The sequence below is a fragment of the Gracilinanus agilis genome, chromosome 6, assembly GCF_016433145.1.
Source record: "Gracilinanus agilis isolate LMUSP501 chromosome 6, AgileGrace, whole genome shotgun sequence".
In the NCBI taxonomy this organism is placed as follows: Eukaryota; Metazoa; Chordata; class Mammalia; order Didelphimorphia; family Didelphidae; genus Gracilinanus; species Gracilinanus agilis.
Window position 1 is genome coordinate 18430248 of NC_058135.1, and position 26450 is coordinate 18456697.

Below are 26450 nucleotides of genomic sequence, written 5' to 3' on the forward strand. Positions count from 1 at the left end.
CCCCCCACTGAATCACTAGGAAGGGTAAGAGTCATCTAGAGTTGTCTGGCTCCCTCAAAGGTGAAAGGTTTACTGGGAATCAAGGGCTGACAGAATTTTTTATTTTTATTTTGAACCTAGTCTTAGATGACTACCTAATGGGTAGAAGAATTCCAAATGTAATGTCATTTGTACTTGAGTTTTAAAAATCGTTACACTCCGAGGACACTTCAGCTATAAGAGACCAGGAAAATGAAGAACTTCATGAGGTCTTTGCTTAGATGTCACAAGAGGAAATAAGACTTGTGGTAGACAGTGCTGTTATAGGGCCCTCTTGAGCTTTTGCCTTTCTATGGGACAGGAAGTAGAACTAGAACAAGACAGGGCAGAGAACCATAGTCACACCCACACTACATAAAGCTACTTTCTGCATAGATGTGACTTAGTAAAACTAGCTAAGGAAATGGCCTTCTACACTGATAACCAACATTTTTTTCTCTGATCTTGACCCTAAGAAAGAGAGGTACTATGCCAAGACTGGCCATGTACCTACCCTATGCTAATAGATCCCAGAAAATGGCTCACAAAGTCACCTGGCTTTCCTCCAGAGCAGGAAATACAATTGAAAAGCTCTTCAAGTGATGCATCCAGGCTGTCTCCAAAGAGCTGGATCACTCCTATTATGAACATGAATCAAGCAGTTGGGTCCTTTCAAGAGTCGGGTTTCTTGTGGTCTTTGGCCAAAAGAAGAGGCTTGATTAGGGCTCCCGTGACTTGATATGTACCTTGTTTTAGCTGCTAACTCAATACCCCTCAACAAGAACTGATGATTCCTCTGCACTAGCCCCACTCCAGCTGCCAAATCTCTTCTATAGTTTCTGGACCATTTCATCAACATCTTTTTATTGTTTCTTGGAGAATGAGAGTCCTTTGTACATTATTTCTCCCCATCCCCCAATTATAATCTTTGCAAAGAGAAAATGAGACCCCTCCCCAGAAGGTCTTTTAGGATTTTAGTGGGTTCCATGCTGGGAAAGCCACTAAAGCTTCTCTGTAGTACTCCCATAGTAACAAAAGACAAATGAAAAGATGATTCTTTCTGAATGTCTGTCCATCTTGTTCCAAGATCCTCTTGGGAAGGACATTCTGTTTCCATCAAAGGTGATCATGGGCTTGCCCTGCCCAAGGTGGCCATTTCTCTTCTCAACCCTCCTAGAGAAACTATTCAGCAGATCTACTTACTCTCTAGCCTAAGTGGCCCACTTAGTAGGTAGGATCAGACACTAAACTCGCCAAAGGTCAAATGATTGTTCAGTTCCAGAAATGCTAAAGTGTTTTCCCATTTATCCTTCTTAGTTCTTGCTTCCAAGAGTTGACAGACCTATTTGACTACAGATTTGGAGAAGGAAAAAAAAAAAAACGAATACATGGGTTGTGTCCAACAATACATATCTCACTCACCTCTAATAGGCTACCCCTCTGACAAAAGCTGTGCTGCCCTGTCCTGGAGTCTCCTGGAACATTCTCCTTCAAACAGCTGTTCATGCTACAGGTGGTTTCTGATCCTACTACTGACTTTCTCTACCCTAGTTCATGCCCCTTCTCCCAAAGTTCATCTGAATTATTCATGGTGGATGCTTGTTTGAACACCAGCAATCTTTGTATTCTTACACCAAAATGTTTTTAGGCTTTTCCCCATTTATATAGGTCATCCATTTTGCATCTAATTCTTAGTATAGAAATCAGTTATGATTTTGTTCATGTATGTAAATAGGGGCATCACTCTCCTTTGATGGTCCCCTCTCCACCTGTTTCTTCTATCATCTTTCCTTATACTCTCATTTTCCTCATTTCAGACCGTGAACTTCATCCATACCTATATGGGTTTATAAACTGACAGCCTTCCTTTTCCCCATGTGGTTGTTGAAGACTTCATTGTAAGTCAGTTGTATGCAGTGGTGGCATGCTCCATGCTTCATCTCCTTGAACCAGTTCTTGGCTCCTTCCAAAATGAATCTCAAATAAGATAACGTTACTCCACTATCTTCCTGCATGTCTGACCCCACCTGACAGAGTTGAACTAGGTGTGAGAAAAAGACACTAGAAACTGAGGAAGAAGCAAAAGGTATTTAAATGTATTCTCAGCAGAATGAGCATGTATGAGGGAATCCCTCTCCTAAGGAGAGGAGATTGTTAGATACAGAAATTAGCCCACTTTTATCATTTGAAAGATGAGGAAAAGAAAAAAAGAAAAACAGATTGTCTTGAATGACAGAGTATAACAGCAAATTCTTGACAGTAACTCCTTGGAGTGACTTTTGGGGGGTCAAGGAGATAGGCTGATTAACAGCTCTCTGAAAATCTCTGGAGCCTCTCCTGGTGAGATAATGATCATCTTATCAGGAAAGGTTCCTAGGATTGTTCCAAGTCCAAGCCCAGTTGGTGCAGTTAGAGTGGGATTCGATTGGTAGGTTATCATTTCTGAAGCTTAATTTATAGTTGCAAAGGATTACTGTTATGTATCAGAAACCCCTGGGAAAAAAAAATGGAGGCTTGTGCAAATCCAACCAATTATTATAGTTTCACTTTTTGAATAATATACTTGCAAAGTGCTTAGCACATCTTCATTGGAGCCCCTATCCAGAGCACTGTGTGTGTTGGGAAGCAGGGAAAGTAGAACACCATAGAAAGGGTATAACATTCTGCTTCTAATCCCCTTGTCACAAATTCAAATGTGGAAGAACAGAAGCTCCAAAAGCCAATATCTGAGGTTGATTCAAGGTGCCTTGCATATATTGTTGGGGAAGACACCAAGTTTAAAATTAGCTTTATCTATGGCCAGGGACTAGGCCAGGACACAGTATGCAGCTGCCAATTTTGTTAGACTTATTGATTCTTGCACTTAATGGGTACAAAGTTCACAGGGGATTATGGCATCATCATAAAAGGTCTTGTCTGCAGAAACAACTCAATCTTCATTGAGAAGAATCTCAGCTGTGTCCTGAATCAAAGTGTATCTTGGATCCAGCACTGTCATAAAATGGGACTTTTTTTTTCTTTTGGAAAAAACTCTACTGGGAGATTGAGAACCTCCTCTCTGAACTGCAAAACTGATACGACTTGAGCTCAGAGGAGAACACCATCCAGGACCACCCCAGGTCCCATACCAGGGTTATGGACAATCCAGGCTGGAAATCATGGTCTGATATGGGGGACTCCATGGTTCCAAATCTGATGTTATACCAGCAAAAGGAAGTTTGTGTAGACCATGAAGGTTCCCACTTTTCTATGGAAGCAAAAATCCTGATTGCTTAAAGGTCAATTGGGATTGATGTGGATGTTTGTCTCTCTCTAGGACCTTCAGTAATTCTGGGCAATGTTTAGCTAGAAAGAAATGCACGAGGAAGATAGGTTCTGATAAGTAATTGCTGATACCTTCAGGTCAAGGGCTGCCCCAATCATCCCAACCTTAAATCCACAGTCTTCCCCCTTCCATAAAAGAGATGCGAAGGGTAAGACTGTGAGAGTAGTTTTGCTTTAGGCAGATGTCTACCAGAAATCCATCTGAAAAGATCCCTTCAGTTTGAGAAACCCAAGAAGGGTGGGCCAGAATATCTCCAAGACTGGAGAGATGCCTTATAAAGGAATGAATTTGTGACCTAATTGATAAAGTGGAATTGTCTTGTGATAGACAGTCACAGTATACACATTGTTATGGTATTTGTTTATCATAATGGGGCCCACTCACCAAGCTGGGTCCTTCCAGGACAAGACCACTTAGACTCTCCTTAGAACTCTGGATAACTGGGTGGTTCCTCATATCTCTCCCCCAGGCTTAAGCTTTTCTCACCTCTCCTATCACTCACTCTTATCTGCCAGCACTGAGTTATGGCCGCCTCAGGCATGCTTCTTTGTTCCATGGGTGAAGCTTGACTTTGAGGTAACAGGAGAGGAAATCACCTACAGAACTAGACCAGTAGATTTGAGATCAGGCCTTGCAACAAAATTCCAATTCTGCAACTTCTTAGCAAGTCACCCCCCTTTTCTATGCCCCATCTATTCTATCAAATGAATGGGTGAGACTAGAAGGACCTAATGATTTCCTTTCCTGCAGTCTATAATTCTATGCAAGGTTTGGAAAGGGCAAGCATGATTGCCTTTGTGGAGAGCCTCTTTTAGTCCTGGATCTCCATCCTAAGGTTTGGACAATAGTGTTTTAGGTGCCATGCTGTGAGAAGGTGGCACAAAGGATAGGGTGCTGGACCTGGAGTTGGTAACACTCATCTTCCTGAGTTCTAATCTGGCCTCAGTTACTTATTAGCTGTATGACACTGGGCAAATCACTTAACTCTGTTTGCCTCAGTTTCCTCACTTTGAGGAACTAGGAAAGAAAATAGTAAATCACTACAGTACGTTTGCCAAGAAAACCCAAATGGTGACACGAAGAATGGGAAAATAACTGAAAATGACAGATGGATTTACACGTGAATCCTACTAAATATTTAAAGAAGAATTAATTCGGGTACTACATAAGCTACAGGAGAGAAGGAGCCCTATCAAAATTCCTTTTATGACATAAATATGATGCTGACAGCAAAAACAGAAAACAACTATAGATGAATTGCCCTAATGAATATTGATGAAAAAATTGTTAAAAATACTAGCAAGGAGATAACAACAATATATATTACAAAGATCAAACACTATGACCGGGTTGGATTTATACCAGGAAAGCAGGGCTGGTGCAGTATATTAGCATAACTGACCATTTTAATAACAAAACCAACAACAATCATTCTCAATAGATGTAGAAAAAGCTTTTGAAAATACAACATTCATATTGCTACTAAAAACTAAAAAGCATAGGAACAAATGGAGCTTTTCTTAAAATAAGTAGCTTCTGGGAGGAGCAAGATGGCTCGGTGAATAAAGTCAGAGCTAGAGACAATCTAGGGTTCAAATCTGACCTCAGATATTTCTAAGCTCTGTGTCCCTGGGCAAGTCACTTTCATACACCACAACCACCCCCCACATTGCCTAGCCCTGTGTTGGGGAACTTATGGCACACATGCCAAAGGAGGCTGCTCCCCTCTCCCTCTCCACACATGCCTGAGGACATTTCTCACTTCACCTGTCCCTCTGCCCAGCAGCCCAATGGGAGTGCTTCCTCCCTCCCCAATCTGGAGGTGGGGGAAGGAGCTCACATACACTGTGAAGATTCAGTTGGAACACTCAGTCTCTCTAAAAAGTTTGCCATCACTGGCCTAGCCCTTACTGCTCTTCTGCCTTACAATCAATATATAGTTTTGACAGGTTAGGACTTTAAAAATTAAAAATAAAAGCTTATATTTAAAACCATCAGCAAGCATTATCTATACTAGGGATAAAGCTAGAAGCCTTCCCTATAAGATCAGGGGTAAACCAAAGATACCCATTTCACCACCAATATTATTCAATATTGTAAGGAAAATGCTAGCTATAGCAATAAGAAAAAATGAAGGAAATAAGAATAATCAATTAGAAAACAAAACTATGTCTCTTTGGAGACAATATAATAATTACATTATCATAGTATAATATATAATATGAAATAATTATAGAATCCTAGAGAATCAACTAAAAAATAGTTTAAACAATAACTTAAGCAAAGTTGTAGAATATAAACTAAACTCGCATAAATCATCACCATTTCTATAAAAATGCCAATATCCTTCTTCTTACCCTAATTCTATTCTTAACTCTCTAGCTTTGTGTCTCTTCCTAATACTTAACTATGATCTTATCCTTATCCTGTGCAATTTACAAAAAATAAAAATGTTTAAAAATGGAAATTACACAGTAACTTGTATATACACTGTAACCAGACCCCTTTCATGCTGTAATCATGCACAGTCTGGAGCAAATCATACAAAACCCACTCTTACTCTCCAAAAACACATCATGCACTAGCCATATACAAAGTATCTCAGTCAAAGGTTGTAGCGCTGCCTTTCCCACCAATTGTCCAAGGTTCTAATTGGACTGGACAATCACCAGAGACTATTTCCAACTGCGAAATGCTGTGACCACTCTTGGTCTGAGATCCATGACTTTTTTTTTTTTTAACTTTAATTTTGAATATTTTCCCCTAGTTACATATTTCATGTTCTTTCCCTCTTCCCCAAAACCCCTAACCCTCCTTAGCCAACATGCAATTCCACTGGGTTTTACATGTATCATTGATTAAGACCTAATTCCCTATTACTGATAGTTGGACTAGAGATATCGTTTAGTGTCTTCATCCCCAATAATATCCCCATCAGCCCATGTGTTCAAGCAGTTGTTTCTCTTCTGTGTTTCTCCTCCCACAGTTCTTCCTCTGAATGTGGCTAGTTTTCTTTCTCATAAATTCCTCAGCCTTGCTCTGGATCCTTGCATTGCTGCTAGTAGAGAAGTCTGTTGTCTTCAATTGTATCACAATGTATCAGTCTCTGTGTACAATGTTCTTCTGGATCTGCTCCTTTCATTCTGCATCAATTCCTGGAGGTATTTCCAGTTCACATGGAATTCCTCCAGTTCTTTATTCCTTTTAGCACAATAGTATTCCATCACCCGCATATACCACAATTTGTTCAGCCATTCCCCAATTGAAAGACATTCTCTCATTTTCCAATTTTTTGCCACCACAAAGAACGCAGCTATAAGTATTTTTTACAAGTCTTTTTCCTTATTACGGAGATCCATGACTTCTTGCAGGACTCTCTCTTTGGTTCCTTTGATTTTAGAGCCTCCACTCCATCTCCCAGCCAGTACCTTCCTTGGGTGAATAGGTGAATAGGTGAGGAAAGTACAAACAGATGCACAGGCTGCAGAGTGGACCCTAAGGGGCTGTGGTTTGGACCTTCTACCACTAAGCAGAAAAAAGGCTTAGATTATAATCACTCAAATGATTTATTAAGTTTGCAAGGCAACCTTAAGGGGTGCCAAGTAAGTCACTATAGCTGTGACCTGGGTGAGTCTATTGCCCTACTAGAAAAATAAGTCAGCTGCTTTTATGTATGAATCATCTAATCCAACCATCGAGAAGAAAACTAAAAATGAAGCTTGAAAACATGTTAATATTCTTACTGAAATGTCTAAAAATGAACACACACAGCTTACTTACCGAGAGCCAGTGAGTATCACCTAAAGCAACAGGTCAGCTGGAAAGCATAATGGCCAAGTGGTTCCCATCTTTAGGAAAAGGTCAAGGAATTATGGTAATACTTAACAGTGTTTGGCATTTAATAAGTGTGTACAAACTGACAGTTGGAAAGGAAGTCTGTATCTCTCTGTGCTCCAGTTTCTAGCCTAGCTATAATATCAACATAAAAATGAAGAGTCTTGAGGACTTTTATAAACTAGTGAGGACTGATACAAAGTGAGGTGAGCAGAACCAGGAGAACACTGGATCCAGTAACAGAATTATTGTACAGTGATCTACCGTAAAGGACCAAACTATTGTCAGCAAAGCAAAGTTCTAAGATAAGGCCAAGGGACTCCTGACAAAAAATGCAATCCAAAACTAAAGAAGCAACTGTTGGAATCTGATTGTAGATCATAGTAAATCATCCTTCACTTCATTTCCTTCATGAGTTGTTTATTTTATGTTATGTGTCTTCAGTCACAACATGGGGAATATGGAAATATGCACTGCATGAAAGCATAACCTATATTAGTTATGTATATGTATATATATAATATAACCTATATTAGACTATTTACCACTGCGGTGAGGGGGGAAGGAAAGGAGGAAGAGAATCTGAATTGCAAAATGTTGAGGAAAAATTGTCAATTTTTTTCTACATGTAATTGAAAACTAAAATTTGATAAAAAAAAAAAAAAAAAAAAAAAAAAGGCAGTTGCCGTCTGGAACTGGAGGAAGAAGCATCTCCTGAGACCACAGACAGCTTACACTCTATTGTCACGTGGTCAGCCTTCTCGCAGCACGCCGTGGAGCTTCGGTCGATATAAAGCTGCTAGATTGGAATTGCAACACAGACTGCGTGAACTCCATGAATCTGGAACTGCAGTACAAGCAGGACCAATAGACTTTTCACTTCACGACCTGAATCCAGGAGACAAAGTGTATATAAAGAACTTCCAGCGCACTGGGGCAACCCAGCCTTCGTGGGATGGCCCGTTTGAAATTTTAATAACCACCCCAACAGTTACAAAGATCGGAGAAAAGGACTCTTGGATTCATTGTTCACATGTAAAGAGGGCATCTTCTATTGAACCTGATTGACTGTTTCCTGTTACCTGCATTGGATATAACAGTTCATAGACTCATGGATGCTAATTGGAATCATCGTGACGAACTCTGTGAATCTTGTATATGCTCAGGGCAAAATAAGCAAGTACTGCAGCAGTTACTGAAGACTTCCTGGACCCAAGTAGATTTTTATCTCTAGCATAAACAATGGCAAGTCAAGAATTTATTGTACTATATACTCATCAAAAGATGAAAAAATCAAAAGTATGGCAAGATGGAATACTGAAGACAAGTTCTTCAGGAAATAAAGCAACTTTATATGATGACAAAAGACGGTCCTTGGAGAGTTTATTTTTGAAGCCGTGTAAGGTGAAACCTGGAGCTGATTTAGAAAGTGATCGATATTTAATCACAGTTGAAGATGTAAAAAATGTTGAAAACATCCCTAGTAATTTGGAAGTTAGAACGGAAGTACCGAAGTTGAATGCACAAGAATTGAAACCTTCTAAGAAACCAAAACTATCCATTGGTTTAAAAAGGAAGTTTACTGGATTCCAAGGACCGCGTCTAGTACCAAAAAAGATGGCAACCAAAGAAAATGTCACTAATAGAAGCACCATGGAAGACACTGGAACTACAGTAGACTCAAAATCCACCAAAATTTCAGGAATAAAGAGCCTCCATGATAGCAATTCAGTGGAACCTGGACTATCATTAGACAGTTATAAAATGGATTATCCAGAAATGGGGCTATGTGTAATAATCAATAATAAAGATTTTGACGAAGACACTGAAAAAGATGCAGCAAACCTCAAGGATATATTCAAAAGCTTGAAATATGAAGTCAGGGATAAAAACAATCTGACCTGTAAAGAAATAATTAACTACTTGAAGAGTGTTTCTAGAGAAGATCACAGCCAAAGGAGCAGTTTTGTTTGTGTGATTCTAAGTCATGGTGAAGGAGTCATCTTTGGCACAGATGGATCTGTTGAACTGAAAAGTTTAACATGCTTCTTTAGAGGAGATAAGTGTAGAAGCTTAACAGGAAAACCCAAGCTTTTTATTATTCAGGCATGCCAAGGGACAGAGCTGGATAGTGGTGTTCAGACAGACAGTGGTACAGATGAAGATGTAGCATGCCAGAAAATACCTGTTGAAGCTGACTTCTTATATGCATATTCAACAGTCCCTGGCTATTATTCCTGGAGAAATTCAAAGGATGGTTCGTGGTTTATTCAGGCACTTTGTGCAGTGCTCAAACAGTATGCTCACAAGCTTGAGATTATGCAACTCCTTACCCAAGTCAATCGGAAGGTGGCCACAGAGATTGAATCTTATTCCTTAGACATTTCCTTCCATGGAAAGAAGCAGGTGCCGTGTATTATGTCCATGCTTACCAAGGAACTGTATTTTTTCCATTGAGAAATTCCATGCGTTTTAATTTGTATGCCAATGATAGGATGAGAACTACATTTCCTTGGTAAGGTAAATTAAAAATCTTGAGCCTAGCTTTTGAGAGACAACCATCATATATATCTCTTTCTTTTTACTAGAACAAATGCATTGCTACTTCAAATTCAAATATTTGACATGGAAGCTAATTAAGAATTAATATGTATTTTTCATAAAAAGGAACTATTTTATCTTCAAATCTTTAAGAGAAGTTAGAGATTTAAAGGATAGATCATTTCTTACTGATACAATATCATGGGTTTTGAGGGTGCTATGGAATAGATAACCCATTTTAAAAGTATCTTTTTACCAAACTATGAGAAGCAGCATTCCATAGTGGGTAAAAGAATGGCCTTGGGAATCAGGGAGGCCTGGTTTGCAGCCCTGTTTGAAATATGTGACTGGGACAAATCACTTGGCCTCTCAAGGCCCCAGGCAATGAAGACTAAATTTGAGATTAATTTAAGATCGGCATAAGTGGAGTGAGTTTCCATTCTGGGAGTTCTTTCCACAGACAAATGAGATCACTCATTCCGATTTGGATTTTTAAATTAAATTTGTAAGTATGCTTTCAAATAACAGAAATAATCCAGTGTGATGTCTTCTGGACTTCTTCCAGAATCATGGCTTTGCTAGAGACTAGCAGTGGCAGACTTTTATTTGCAAAATCATTGAAAACAAACAAGGGAGATCTAGAGATGAATTTTTCTTAACATACACGCTGCAGTTCCATTCACAGTTTGTGGACACAAAAGGGATATGGGGCAGGGATCTTTTATCTGTTAAATAAAAAATGCATTTTGAACATTCAAAAAAAAAAAAAAAGAAATTGAGGAAAGAAATGGAACAGAGCCATATAAAAGGATGACAACCCTGTAAAGGAACAATGCTGAAAGTTGACATCAATACGATTTTTCTTTAATGAAAAACAAATTTCTTAGAAGGGTAGCATGAGAGGAAGAATAAATAATTTTTGTTAAAAACAAGATGGTGGGGTGCTAAAGCTATGGGTTGCTACAAGTACTTTCAGAAAAGGTTACTGTATTACTTTACTTAACTGGTTTACTTTGTTGCAAGACAGTGGGAATAGTCTGTAAATGCATGATATCGATATCGATATAGATATAGATGTATAGAAAAACAATGCACTAGTAAAGCAGGTATATGTATATATCAATCAACCAGTAAACATTTATTAAGCACCTGTTTTGTGCCAGATAGTGTGCTAAGCATTAGAGATAAAAAAAAATGTATCAGTCCCTGCCCTCAAGGAGTTTATAATCTAACGGGGAGACATGTAAACAGACACACAGGAAGCAAGACATATATAGGATAACTAGGAGTTAATTAACAGTAGGAAGGCACTGGAATGAAGAGTGGTTAGAGAAGGCTTTGAAGAAGGTGAAATTTTAAGTGGGGCATTAAGGAAGCCAAGAAGCAGATTAGAAGAGGGAGAGCCAGAGAGAATAGCCAGGATGCCAGGGTCACTTGGTCAAAAAATGTGTTAGAATAAGGTCTAAGAAAAGACTGTAAAGGTTAAGGGAAGCCGGTTTTGAAGGGCTCTGAAGGCCAGAGTGTTTTTGTCTTTGCTTCAGTAGGAAACTATTGGAACTGGGGGGAGACAGGGAGGAGTCCAGGATGAGCCAGAAGAGGGTGGTGCCCCCCCCCCCACAGTAATAGGGAGGACGACAAGAAGTGGAGGATTTAGGGAAAAGGATAACAGGTTCCATTTTGAACACTGAATTTCAGATGGCCTCTACTAGATGTCTGAAAGGCAGCTGGAGATGTGAGATTGGAGTTCAAAGATACACCGCGTGCTTTTGGACACGACTGCCCCAAGAATTTCAGAGAACATATTCCTGAAGTCTCAACAAATACAGACTGGATGAACATTTCTGAAGTATAGATTAATCCAATTCATTTCCATCAATCTGACTCCCAAAGTCAAATTTAAGGGCCCTTCTCCATTCCATTGAATTCTTTCAACTTAATTCTTTCAGTGGAAATGAGTTGATCCCCAGCGGCCAATTGGCCCCAGGTGGATAGGGAAACAAGAAGATGACTTTCTTCTGGGTCACCACCCTTAATTCATTGCACTAAGAAAGGCTCTTTTGTTCTCCTAACCTATCACCCACTTTCTTCCAAGGGGCCTTTCCCCAGACATCTGGAAAGGGATTGAAAGGAAAATATTTTAAAATATTTGCAGGGGGCTGCTGGGTGGTTCAGTGGATTGAGAGCCACTCCTAGAGACAGGAGGTCCTAGGCTCAAATTTGACCTCAGACACTTCCTAGCTATGTGACCCTGGGCAAGTCACTTAATCTTCATTGCCTAGCCCTTACTACTCTTCTGCCTTGGAACCAATACATGTTATTGATTCTAAGGTGGAAGGTAAGGGTTTTTAAAAAATGAATGAATAAATAAAATCTTTCTTTGAAATATCCTTTAAAGGAAAACTATTTTTAATAGATTTAGTTTTGCCAAAAAGGTTTTAAAATACCCTTCCACACTAGAAAGTCACAAGCCTTTGATGAAGCTAGCCTGTTCTATGAGAAATCAATAATGCAATAGTCCATCTCAGACCCAGAGAACACTTTGGGAAACGTGTTCACTAGAAAGGTGCAGAATGCTGCACACATTGCATTACTATTGTCTTTTTGCTTAATTGTTTTTCACAATTATGTAGCTGTGTGGTTCCCCGACATTCCACCTTGCCCTCAACAATAGCATGAGGATTCTGTAGTATAGCTCAGAAGCAGGCAGAACAGACATTTCTAGTTTCTTCTACCTCTTCCAAAGGAGGTTTGATTTCTTGCCCAGAGTGGGAGCAGAAGACTGAGTCCAGAAGCCTGGCCACTCTGCTCTCCTCAGAGAGGAGGGGTACCAGGTTAGAATGATATCCATCTGCTTCTTAAATACTGTTAGTCTAAGGGATGTGATATCAAGGTTTGAGCTGGACCCAAACTGTGTATCAAAACCTTCCCACCAAATACCAGCTGTATAATAACGATAAATAATAACACAGTGGTTGGGAGAAAAAAAATCTATCCGAGTCAATAACAAAACAGAAACCAGAGAAGATATACATGGGAGACAATACAGAGGGAGGAAGCTCTCCATAAAGTGTAAACTTGGCTCAGAGAGTCTCAGATCTCCTACAAGCACAAGTTCCTCCAATTTCTCCAGTGTAGCAAACTGAGGCCAGAGATGTGGCGGCCGGCTCCTCTCACGTCATCCCAGAGGCCTTTCCTTCAGCCTCCTGAAATGGAGTTTGATGCCTTTTATCATTTCTCTCAAAGATGGAAGCCACAAGTGCCCAAAGAGACTGAAGAAACCTGAAGAGCCTCTAGCCAACTCCACTGTTCCTCTCCCACAGGTAAAGGACATTGATCTCTATCAGGGAGGAGAAAGTCCCACACCAGTGGTCTTTGGGCCTCAGGTTACACTTACAAAGGAGCAGATGGAAATAACTATAGGGATAAACAAAAAAATTTTGAGACAATGGGGTCAAGTGGAAAGAGCTCTGGCTTTAAATCCTTCTTTAGATGCTGATAACTTGCGATCTTGGCTAGTTTCTTCTCTTCCTTGGGCCTCAGTTTCCTTCTCTGCAAAAGGGGGGAGTTGGTCCAGATGGTGACAGAGGTCCCTTCCACCTCTAGAGCTTTACAAACAAAAAGGAAATGAACACTGCAAGTTTGAATCTGAGGTGAGGCTGACCACATTCCCCCCTCCCCACTCTGGCCTCCTTACCTGGATCCAAACATTGGAGGCATGGACTGGTACCAGGGGATGAGGCACTATGCTCCTCACCACTCATCTCGTGACCAGGGAGAGTGATCTTCCCTACTCCCCCTTTCACAGAATTGGTAAACCCAAAGTGCCTTTTCATCCTCAAAGCTCAGGATTTGCACCCACTTCAAATTTTCAAAAAAGTTTAGCCCTGGTAGACACTGCCGAAGTGGAGGCAGCTTTGAAGGATTTTCCTTTCTTTGCATCCCTTCCCTGGCTCTGCCCAGCTGCCTGGCAATAGTGATGACAAGGGTAATTTCCATCAAGCTGTGGAGTTTGTATCAACTCGTTCTTCAGCAGAGGGAACTGAGACCCAACAGAGCTCAAGGTCTCTTACTCCTATAGGGTCTGAATTTTCTCATAAGCAAAATAAACTCCCTTAGTGCTACAGCCAGGAAAGAGCTTCATAACCCTGCCAGATTTTGAGGTGTTATCAGGGAATGAGCCCCAAGCTTTCCAGAAGGAGCCCACACTCATGTGGAAATACAAAACTGACCTACCAAAATGTCTATCACACGAAACAGCAGAATTACAGAGCTGCCACGGATTGCTTGCCTCAGGGCCAGAAAGACCTGGGATCAAGTCCTGCCTCTGACATATATAAAACCTGAACAAGTCATTTCACCAACTGGGAGTTGCAAACAACTCAAAGATCCTGAGATGAAGGGCGAGCGGCCCACCCGCATTGGTAGAGAGGCAAACAGGTTCCGCTACATTATCTCTAGTTCGATTCTAGGAGGCAGCGGAAAGGGCATCCCCATAGTCAGTGTCTTGGGTTGGATCCTCAGCTTTGCCGCTTGCTGGCCAAACGACGGGGGATGTTCGTGTGACGTTTGGGACTCGAGCATTAGGAGTCAGCTTTCTAAGCCCCCTCTTCTTAGAGATGAAGAAGCTTCCAGCTTTAAGGCTATGGGTGCATAATCTGAAATCTAGGAAGGCCTTGTGACATTTCTCTCCTTACTCTGAGACAGGCCCTGTTTCCTGAAATGGACTCTAAATTCCATCCACCAGGTGCCCTGGATTCCATTTCCTTGCCTCTCTCCACAGCCTATAGTATTTGTCACAGGAGATGCTGGATAATTTGTTTTTCTTAATGAATTAGTAAAGTGTAGATAAGGGTTTAGATCTATAGCTAGAAAACATTTGTCTCCTTCCTCTGACGGAGGAGGAAATGAGGGTCAAGGACAACAGAAAGTGACTTCCCCAACACTACCCAGACAGCAAGCATCAGATAAAGGATTCAAACACATCTTCTCTGACTTCATCTAATATAACCGTCTGCCCCAATAATGGACAGCACATATAATAATTGGAAAAGATGGAAATGGCAAAGGAAGAAGAAATACTAATAATAGTTAATAATCATAACTGGCATTTGCATGGTACCTTGACAGTGACAAAACCAATGGGAATGTGTAGACCATTCTTCATCTGCCCACGGGCAGCTACACTCCACAGCCCTATGACAAATACATTCTCATTTGTGGATCCCACTCGGCCTTCACAGGCAAAGTACAGAAGGGAGAGAGGCCAGGAATGGCTGAATAGACCCACATACACCGGACCCTGCCTGCCTGAAAGGGTCTTGGGCACTTTCAGAAAATACTAGGATAAGGAGCAACTGGGTAGCTCAGCAGTGGATTGAGAGCCAGGCCTAGTGATGGGAGGTCCTAGATTTCAAATTGACCTCAGATGCTTCCTAGCTGTGTGACCCTGGGTAACTCAACCTTCATGACCTAGCCCTTGCCACTCTTCTTCCTTGAAACCAATACACAATATTGATTCTAAGACAGAAGGTAAAGGTTTTATTTTTTTTTAAGTTTTTATTTTGAATATTTTCCCATAGTTACATATTTCATGTTCTTTCCCTCTCCCCCAAACCCCCCTTAGCCAAAGCACACTTCCACTGGGTTTTACATGTGTATCACTGATCAAGACCTAATTCCATATTATTGATAGATGGACTAGAGTTATCCTTTAGTGCAGTGGTTCCCAAACTATTTTGGCCTACTGCCCCCTTTCCAGAAAAAATATTACTTAGCACCCCCTGTCACATACTATCACTGCCCCCTTACAGTTATTCACCAACCCCCTGGATCGTTGTAGCACCCACCAGCAAGCGGTGGCACCCACTTTGGGAATCACTGCTTTAGTGCCTACATCCCCAATAATATCCCCATCAGCCCCATGTGTTCAAGGAGTTGTTTTTCTTCTGTATTTCTCCTCCCACAGTTCTTCCTCTGAGTGTGGCTAGTTTTCTTTCTTGTAAGTCCCTCAGCCTTGCTCTGGATCCTTGCATTGCTGCTAGTAGAGAAGTCCATTATGTTCAATTGTACCACAGTGTATCAGTCTCTGTGTACAATGTTCTCCTGGATCTGCTCCTTTTTCTCTGCATCAATTCCCAGAGGTCTCTCCAGTTCACATGGAATTCCTCCAGTTCTTTATTCCTTTGAGCACAATAGTATTCCATCGCCAACAGATACAATTTGTTCAGCCATTCCCCAATTGAAAGACATTCTCTCATTTTCCATTTTTTTGCCACCACAAATAGCGTGGCTATAAATATTTTTGTACACATATTTTTCCCTATGATCTCTTTGGGGTATAAACCTAGCAGTGGTATGGCTGGATCAAAAGGCGGACACTCTTTTAAAGCCCTTTGAGCATAGTTCCAAATTACCATCCAGAATGGATGGATCAATTCACAACTCCACCAGCAATGCATTAATGTCCCAATTTTGTCACATCCCCTCCAACATTCATTACTCTCCTCTGTTGTCATTTTAGCTAATATGCTAAGTGTGAGGTGATACCTCAGCTGTTTTGATTTGCATTTCTCTAATTATTAGAAATTTAGAACACTTTCTCATATGCTTATTGATAGTTTTGATTTCTTTATCTGAAAATTGCCTATTCATGTCCCCTGCCCATTTATCAATTGAGGGATGGCTTGATTTTTTTGTACAATTGATTTATCCTTATATATGAGTAATTAGACCTTTGTCTGAATTTTTTGTTATAAAGATTTTTTCCCAATTTGTTGTTTCCCTTCTAATTTTGGTAGCATTGGTTTTATCTGTACAAGAACATTTTTAGTTTAATGTAATCAAAATTATTTTACATTTTGTGATTTTTTTCTAACTCTTGCTTGTTTGTAAAATCTTTCCTTTCCCATAGATCTGACAAGTATATAAGTAAATTAGGTGAGCACAGAATAGAATATTTGTCAGATCTATGGGAAAGGTAAGGGTTTAAAAAAAAAAAAAGAAAAAAGAAAATACTAGGTTTGGTAAGAAGGAAACAAAGAATTCATTAAGTACCTACCTGCCATTTGCCAGAAGTTATATTAAGAGCTCTATAAATATTATTTCAGATCACAGACAAGCTAAAGTAAAAATAGATTTGATTAAAAGAGATAAGGGAGGGAATTACATCTTGATAAGTCAGCATAAATAATGAAGACATATCAGTATTTATTCAAAATTTATGCATCAAATGGTATAGCATTCAGATTTTTTTTTTTTAAAAACCCTTACTTCTGTCTTGGAGTCAATACTGTGTATTGGCTCCAAGGCAGATAGAGTGGTAAGGGCTAGGCAATGGGGGTTAAGTGACTTGCCCAAGGTCACACAGCTGGGAAATGTCTGAAGCCAGATTTGAACCTCCCGTTTCTAGACCTGGCTCTCAATCCACTGAGCTACCCAGATGCCCCCCATTCAGATTTTTAAAGGAGAAACTATTACAACTTAAGGAGGAAATAGATAGTAAAACCATACTAGTGGGGAGCACAACCTTCTATCAGAACAAGATAAATCAAACCAAAAGATAAATAAGAAAAGTAAGGGAAATAATTCTAATTCTAGAAAAATTAGAGTGAATAGATATCTGGAGAAAACTGAAGAGGGATAAAAAGAAGTATACTTTTTTAACAGCACATGGTACATATACAAAGATTGACCATATACTAGCGTATAAACATTGCAAACAAATGTAGAAAAGCAAAAATAATAAATGCCATTTGTTCACATCATAATGTGATAAAAAATCATAAGGGCTCGTGGAGAAGCAAATTTAAAATGAACTGGAAACTAAATCTAATTCTTCAAAACTGGTGGGTCAAAGAACAAATCATAGAAACAATTACTGATTTAATTGAAGAGAATGACAAAGAGGAGACAACATATAAAATCTAGAGGATACAGCCAAAGTAGTACTCAAGGAAAATTTATATACCCGAGTACCTATATCAATAAAATAAAGAGGGACGAGATCAATGAATTGGGCTTGCAACTTAAAAAGTTAGAGAACAAATTAAAAATTTCCAGATAAAAACTAAATTGGAAATCCTAAAAATCAAAGGAGAAATTAATAGAATTGAAAGTAAAAGAACTATGGAAATAATAAGAGTAGGATCTGGTACTTTGTAAAAACAAAATAAAGTACTGGTTAATCTAATAAAAAAAAAAGAGAGAATCAAATGAACAGTATCAAAAAATGAGAAGGGCGATCTCACTTCTAATGAAGAAGAAATTAAGACAATTATAAGAGCTATTTTGCCCAATTATATGGCAATAAATATGACAATCTAGGTGAAATGGATGAATATTTACAAAAGTATAAATTGCCTAGATTAACAAAAGAGGAAATAAAATACTTAAATAATTCCTTCTCAGAAAAGGAAATTGAATAATCCATCAAGGAACTCCCTAAGAAAAAAATCCCCAGGGCCAGATGGATTCACAAGTGAATTTCATCAAACATTTAAAGAACTAATCCCAATACTACACAAACTATTTGACAAAATAAGCAAAGGAGTCTTACCAAATTCTTTTTATGACATAAATATGGTACTGATTCCCAAGCCAGGAAGACCAAAAACAAAGAAAACTACAGACCAATCTCCTTAACGAACATAGATGCAAAAATCTTAAATAGGATACCAGCAAAAAGACTCCAGCAAGTTATCACAAGGATTATTCATTATGATCAGGTGGGATTTATACCAGGAATGCAAGGATGGTTTAATATTAGGAAAACCATCCACATAATTAACCATAATCAACAACCAAACCAACAGAAATCACATGATTAATCTCAATAGATACAGAAAAAGCCTTTGATAAAATACAACACTCATTCGTATTGAAAACACTAGAGAGCATAGGAATAGATGGGCCTTTCCTCAAAATAATAAACAGTATTTATTTAAAATCATCAGCAAGTATCTGCAAATACAGATAAGTTAGAAGCCTTCCCAGTAAGATCAGGAATGAAGCAAGGATGCCCATTATCACCACTACTATTTTATATTGTACTAGAAAGGCTAGTGGCAGAAATTAGAAAAGAAAAAGAAATTGAAGGATTAAAGTAGGTAATGAGGAAATTAAACTATCATTCTTTGCAGATGATATGATAATATACTTAAAGAATTCTAGAAAATCAACTAAAAGGCTAGCAGAAATAATCACTTTAGCAAAGTTGTAGGTTGCAAAATAAATCCACATAAATCATCAACATTTCTATACATTTTCAACAAAACTCGGCAACAACAGTTAGAAATTTAATCACTTGACAACATAAAATATTTGGGAATCTCTCTGCTAAGACAAACACAGGAATTATATGAACACAACTTTAAAACCAGATCCAAATAATTAGAAAAACATTAATTGCTCATGGGTAAGATGAGCTAATATAATAAAAATAACAATCTTACCAAAATTAATTTACTTATTCAGTGCCATACCTATCAAACTATCAAGAAAACTTTTCTTTTAGAATTAGAAAAAATTATAACACAATTCATGTGGAAGAACAAAAGATCAAGAAGATCAAGGGAATTAATGGGGAAAAAATGTGAAGGATGGAGGCCTAGTGTTATCAGATCTCAAACTATATTATAAAGCAGCAATCATCAAAACAATATGGTACTGGGGGCAGCTGGGTAGCTCAGTGGATTGAGAGCCAGGCCTAGAGACCAGAGGTCCTAGGTTCAAATCCGGACTCAGACACTTCCCAGCTGTGTGACCCTGGGCAAGTCACTTGATCCCCATTGCCTACCCTTGCCAATCTTCCACCTATAAGTCAATATACAGAAGTTAAGGGTTTAAAATTTAAAAAACACACACACACACACACACACACACACACACACACACACAAACCAATATGGTACTGGCTTAGGGACAGAAGGGTAGATCAAATGGAATAGGGTAAAGACCTCAGCAAGCTAGTGTTTGATAAACCCAAAGATCCCAGCTTTTGGGACAAGAATTTGACAAACTTCTAGGAAAATTGGAAAACAGTATGAGAAAAATTAGCTTTAGATAAACATCTCACACCCTATGCCAAAACAAACTTTTCCATCAAAATGGAAAAATTACTTAAATATAAAGAGTGAAATCATAAATTAGGAAAACATAGAATAGTATACCTGTCAGATCTATGGGAAAGGAAGGAATTTAAGACCAAGCAGAAAAGAGAGAACATTATAAGATGTAAAATGAATAATTTTGATTATATTAAAATATTTTTGTACAAACAAAACCAATGCAACCAAAATTAGAAGGAAAGCAACAAACAGAGAAATTTCTGTAACAAAATTCTCTGGCAAAGATCTAATTTCCTAAATATAAGGAACTAAGTCAAATTTTTTTTTAAAAAATCAAGTCATTCCCCAATTGGCAAATGATCAAGGGATATGAATAGTCAATTTTCAGATGAAGAAATCAAAACTATCAATAACCACATGAAAAACTGTTATAAATCCCTTCTGATTAGAGAAATGCAAATCAAAACAACTCTGAGGTATCACCACACACCTAGAAGACTGGCCAATATGACATAATGGAAAATAATAAATGTTGGGGGTGGTGTAATGTGGCAAAATTGGGACACTAATGCATTGCTGATGGAGTTGTGAATTGATCCAACCATTCTGGAAGGCAATTTGGAATTGGTTTTAAAAGAATGCATGCCCAGCAATACCACTACTGGATTTGTACCCCAAAGAGATAATGAAAAATGTTTGTACAAAAATGTTTATAGCTGTGCTTTTTGTGGTGGCAAAAATTGGAAAATGAGGAGGTATCCTTCAATAGTGGAATGGCTGACAAATTGTGGCATGTGATGGTGATGGAATACTATTGTGCTACAAGGAATAATGAACTGCTTGATTTCTATATGAACTGGAAGAACCTCCATGAACACTGTACACAGAAACTGAAACGTTGTGATGCAATCAAATGTAATAGCTTTTGCTACAGCACCCTAAGGGACTTATGAGAAAGAATGCTGTCCGTATCCAGAGAAAGAACTGTGGGAGTAGAAACACAGAATAACATATGACAGTGATGGCAAACCTATGACGTGTCAGCACTGACATGCATAGCCATTTTTGATGACACGCAGCTGCATACAGAGAAGTATGGGGTTGCATGCTGAGGATGAAACATTTGCTGTAGTGTAGACACTCTGTGCACTATAGGTGACAATTCTACCTATATTAATTTACCTATTTTGGTTTATTAAATACAGTTATATATTACAATTATACATTTTTGTTATTTAAACTATAAATATCACAAAATTATGGGTTTTTTTCTCAAAGTGACACACTACTCAAGTTATGCTCAGTTTTTTGGCAAATTTTGACACACCAGGCTCAAAAGGTTGCCCATCACTGACATATGATTTATCATTTGGTTCTATAGGTACATGAATGGGGATTTTGGTTTTAAAAGATCACTCTATTACAAATATGAATAATATGGAAATAGGTTTTGAGCAATAATACATGTATAACCGAGTGGAATTGCTTGACAGCTTCCAGAGAGGGGAGAGGAGAAGAAGAATTCATGAATCATGAACCATGGAAAAATATTCTAAAAAATAAATAAAATTTTTAAAATGTTATTTCATTTGATCCTCACAACAACCCTGAAAGGTAGATGCTGTTATTACCCCTAAATTACAGAGGATGGAGGAGACGAACGTAAAGTGACTTGCCCAGTCACATAGTATCAGAGGCGAGATTTTAACTTGAGTCTAACTCCAGACCCAATGCTTTATCCACTGTCTTCTTTCTTAGCTCCTGCCTCAACTTAACCTTCCACTATTTTTGTATTCAAAATAAGAACTACATGAAGAAATGAAGATAGAATCATAGAAATACAAATTGATAATATCATTAGATGATAACAATAATGAGATAACATAGCAACACTTCAGGAATGTAATCAAAGTAGTCTTTTAAGAGAAAAAGTCTACCTCTAAATCTTTTTTATTAACAACAACAAAAAAACAGATCGATGAATTAGGAATGCAACTAAAACCAACAAACTAAAAATACTAATCAAACACCAAAATAGAAATCTTGAAAATTAAAGAGAAGTTAACTAAATTTAAAACAAAAGGTATTTTTAATTGACTATAAACTATTAAGTAGTTTGCCTAAAAAAGAAACCCAAATTACTTGTATAAAAAATGAAAACGAATGCACAACAAATTAAGACATAAAATATTTCAACTAACTACATACCAAAAAAGCAGCAACTTAAAATGAAATAAATGAATTTTTACAAAAATATAAAATATCCAAATTATCAGAAAAAGAGAGGATTTATACAACCCAGTTCCAGAGGAAAAATAGGAACCATAGATAAACTCCCAAAGAAAAAACTTCAGGACCAGATAAAACAGCAGGTGAATTCTATCAACTATTAAAGAAAAATTAATCCCATCACATATATTGTTTGCAAAAATAGCCAAAGAGATCATGACAAATTCCTTTCCTGACACAGATGTTGTCTTCATAGATTAAACCAGTGAGAATCAATGTAGAAAAAGTAACTAGAGATAGATATCTGTTATAAATGAAGATGCCCCTGTGCTAAGTATCCAACAAAGTGCTAACACTCATTGACTGGTTGGGGATTGTCCTTCATAACTTAAGGGAAACAAATCAATATTCCTGGGTGATATCTTTTGACTTGTGCATAAATTAGATTGAAGTGAGGCAGAGTTGCACAAAATCACCAGCCCCATTTTCTCCTCCAGTCACCAAAGTCCAGTGGTAAGACAAAAGTCAAAGACATGGCCTGGGATGCGGTGGAGGACCCTGGCTTCTTTGGTCTTTAAGCTCTCCACAACACCCACTTTCTCTGCTTTCAGAGCTTTTGGAACAAATTGTTCTCATCCATCCCTTCCATCAAGGGCATGGTGGACGGGTGTTCAGGGAAGACTAGTGTCTCATTGAGAAGCAATTGTGAATGAATTCTCAGCAGTACAATGATCTAAGGCAATTCCAAAAAACTGATGATGAAAAATGCTATCTCCAGAGAAAGAATTTGAGTCTGAATTCAGATCAAAGCATACTCTTTACTTTATATTCCTTGGCTTGCTGGAGGTTTTGTTATTGTCGTTGAGGTTTTTTTGGTCTGTTTTCTTATGCATGACTTTTTCTTATACATGACTACACATGTATAATCTATATCAAATTGTTTGCCTTATCAATGAAGGAGGGAAGACTAGGGAAGAATGCAAAGGATTTGGAACTCAAAATTTTTAAATAAATGTAAAATAATTTTTACATGTAACTAGAAAAAAATTTTTTGAGACAACCAAATGATCATTTTTTGCCTTCAGACTGTAAAATATTGCTCTCTACAGCTATTTCCCTAGGTACAGGCAGGAAAGTAGCTAGGGTTATAGGAAAGGAAGGATGGATGGATAAATGGACAGGCAGCCAGACTACATATGATCCAATTACACTAAATCCAGATCACTTATAAGAAGCAATGAGATAGACCAATAGATCAACTCATTAAATAATGTATCCTAGAGTGTGAGTCAATATGTTACAAGGATCTGTGATCTTTTCAGATGCAGACTTCTCTACCTCGGCAATTTCTCTCCCTCAAGCAACAATTAGCATTCACATATCACTTTAAGGTTTGCAAAGCAGTACAAATATATCAACTGATCCTCACAATAACCCAGAGGTAGTTACTGTTATGAGCCCCATTTTACAAATAAGGAAACTGAGGTCCAAAGAAGTAAACTATTGACAGCTGATGTCTGAGGCTTCATTTGAACTCCAGCTTTTCTGACTCCAGGTCTAGTGCTCTATCCATAGTATGACCTTTTAAAGTGCCTACTATGTGCCAGATAGTTTTAAGCCTGAAGGGATAACCAGCAAAGGATGATTCTAGTCCTCAAGGAGCTCCAGGTCCAATGGGAAATGTAAATAAATAAGATATCAATAGTATAAATTGGAGATAAATTCAGAGGGAAGGCACTACCATTAAAAGGAACCTAGACAGACTTCTTGTAGAAGGTGGTATTTTTAGCTGAGATTTAAAGGAAGTGAGAGGGTAGAAATGAGAAGAAAATATTCCAGGCATAGAGGACAGCCAGGATGTGGGTACTAAGTTCAGAGATGGAGGACAATGAATAATAGCAGCAAGGAGGCTCCTTCCCAAATGGGTATGGCCACAAAATTCTGTGGGGCTGCCCAAGATGAGTCCTGAGAGAACAGGCATTCAGTCCCTTGTGGGGTACACCTGAGAACTTTCCAACTTGGCATCAGTGAAACGTGTCAGATTAGAGAGCTCTGACTCTTCAAGGTATGTAACCCCCTTTCCTCCTATCCCCTATGATGGACTCCAAGATGGGAGGGACCTCAAAAGTCACCTTCTCTTACCTAACAAGAATGCCCTCCCCAAGTTCTCTGATTGCTGTTGCTTCATTTCTGAATGATCCAAACCAGCAGCTTTCAGCAAGTCCCTGAGAGCAAAATGGAAACAGTCATGTTGATTCACTGAAATAGTTTACAAAGCAAGGAGGAACTTCCATTTCTACAGGGCTTCCAAGTATGTCTAGCATGAGGTGAAGAAGGGAGAGAGATGTCAGAGACAGATAAAGACAGATGAGCTAGAGATGATAGATATAAGAGATAGGGGCTTGATCTATGGAAAGATGATGGAGATTCATGATCAAGATGGTAGAGACACTAGAAGTGATATGTAATAGATAGAGATGATAGATTAATAGAGAACTAAATAGAGATAATAGATGGGGGTGTTTGGGGTGTCCAGGGAGGGCTCACACCTCTGGTGTGCGGGCTTGCTGAGCCTATTTCAGGGCAGCTCATCCATTTTGGGGGTCTACCTGCCTCCCAGCTCTCACCCGTGACTTTAAAAACCTGTAGCATGTACAGCAGCCATACCCTGGTAAACTGTCTAAGTAGACATGTTAAGGGTGAGTGATAGGTCTCAAACCCACTGGGGAGTTCGAGAGGTATCTACCCCAGGTATGTGAAGACTTCCCCTGGCCGAAGGGGTAGAGAAGTTCCATCAGCAGGCACTGTGGAGAGCTTAGAGCTTCATCAGACATCAAAAACCCAAGATTGTTCACTGCAACCCAGACCATCATATATCATCCTGACTTTTGTTCTGTCACTAGACTTGGGTGACTCTGGAAGGGAGAGTGAGGCTAAAGATTGAGATCCATTTCACACATGAGTTGGCATGCCCTGAAATGGCACTGGTCCTCTTTGAAAAGAAGGAAGAATAAATAAGACTATAAATATATCCATTGATCTACAAATGTAATCTCATTGACCTTCCCAATGACTGTAAGATAAATGCCATTGTCCCTAATTTTAGAGATGGGGAACCTGAGGTTCTGAGGACCGGGGATTCTTAGATTTACAAACTAGTCCTAGAGTTGACCTGAGAGAATCCCATGGTCCCATAGCTAACGTACCCTTGCCTTCCTAACTCCCAAGTCCAGCTCTCTCTCCACCAGGCCACATTGCACTCATTATTCCTACCCCAAATAGAACAGCCCCTAAGAAATCATCAACAATACAGACTTAAAAACAAACCAGCAATCTTTATTTGTAATAAATCTTAGTATCCTAAAAAAAAAAAAAAAAAGGAAAAATGTGCACATTCTATAATAAATCTTTGAATAAGAAAAAGAGCTACCTTTGAATCAGAGCATAAGGGGAAGTCCCTGTTAAGATGAATCAATCCCCTCAGCCTCAAACCAAGTGGCTTTAGAATTCTTAGCCCTCTTGGAACTGAAAGCTGAAAACTGAAGCAAAGTAGCCCACTTCCCTTTGTACCAGCACTCCCAAGGTGGCACAGAGACGCACTGGTTAGCAGGCTCCCAAGGGGAAAGACCCTGCTTGACCTGCAGCTATGAACACTAAGAGCCTGGAGCCTCTCCTCCATCCCTCAACTTCTCCTGGCACTGCCACTTACAAGGGATGAGGTAGCTGTTAAAACATAAATAAAAATAAATAAATACTAATGGTACTTCCATCCCAGGCTTCCTCCAACCAGAAGACATGTCCGTTCTACCCCCTAGCCCTCTCTGCTAGGGAAAGTCTTTGGGATGATATGGAAGTTGAGGACAAGGGTCCATACAGACACAACTCAATATGAGCAACACAAAAAAAGCACCCCTGAGTCTTTGGTCTTGGAGGCACCAAATGGAGGCCACTTCCAAGCGGGACTCCTTACCCACAACAACACCCCAGATGAGGTTCTCCAGGCTACAATCCAAAGCTGCTGCCCCTGGCCCCAGAGAGCAAAGCCACCAAGCCCAAGGGCTGGAGGGAGAATCACCAGTGCCCACCCTGGCTTCTAGGGTCAGGGTCTCTGTGAGGGGAGAATGATTTCTGGGAAAGAGAAAGTCCAAGAAGGAAAAGGCCACCCCTTCTTCCTGGCCCTGACAGGAGCTGCTGATGAGGATGGTGACAGGTGGGGAAAAGAGGCCAGGGGCGCCCTGATGTTGATGGGAGCCTGAGTAGTCAGGGAAGGCGGGCATCTTCTCTGGGCTGATCAGGATCCCAAGACAATGAGATGTAGTCATTTCTCCTCAAAGGAAGGGGGGGAAGGGAGGGAAGCAAAAATCCAAAAAGCTTGGGTGGAGAATTGCTGATGAGTCCACCAAGAGGCTCTCCTGGAGAGAATCCTGGTAAGACTCAAC

General features: G+C 39.2%; 1 protein-coding gene across 1 annotated transcript; it reads left to right on the forward strand.

The window, feature by feature from the left end:
• The first annotated feature begins 8830 nt into the window (after positions 1–8830).
• Positions 8831–9634, forward strand: LOC123252074 (caspase-3-like). Its single transcript, XM_044681441.1, has one exon. The coding sequence runs from the start codon at positions 8831–8833 to the stop codon at positions 9632–9634; it is 804 nt and encodes a 267-aa protein (XP_044537376.1).
• Positions 9635–26450: the final 16816 nt, after the last annotated feature.

What these genes read in the sequence shown, in the direction of transcription:
- LOC123252074 (XM_044681441.1), top strand. Translation starts at nt 8,831, where the DNA reads ATGGAAGACACTGGAACTACAGTAGACTCAAAATCCACCAAAATTTCA.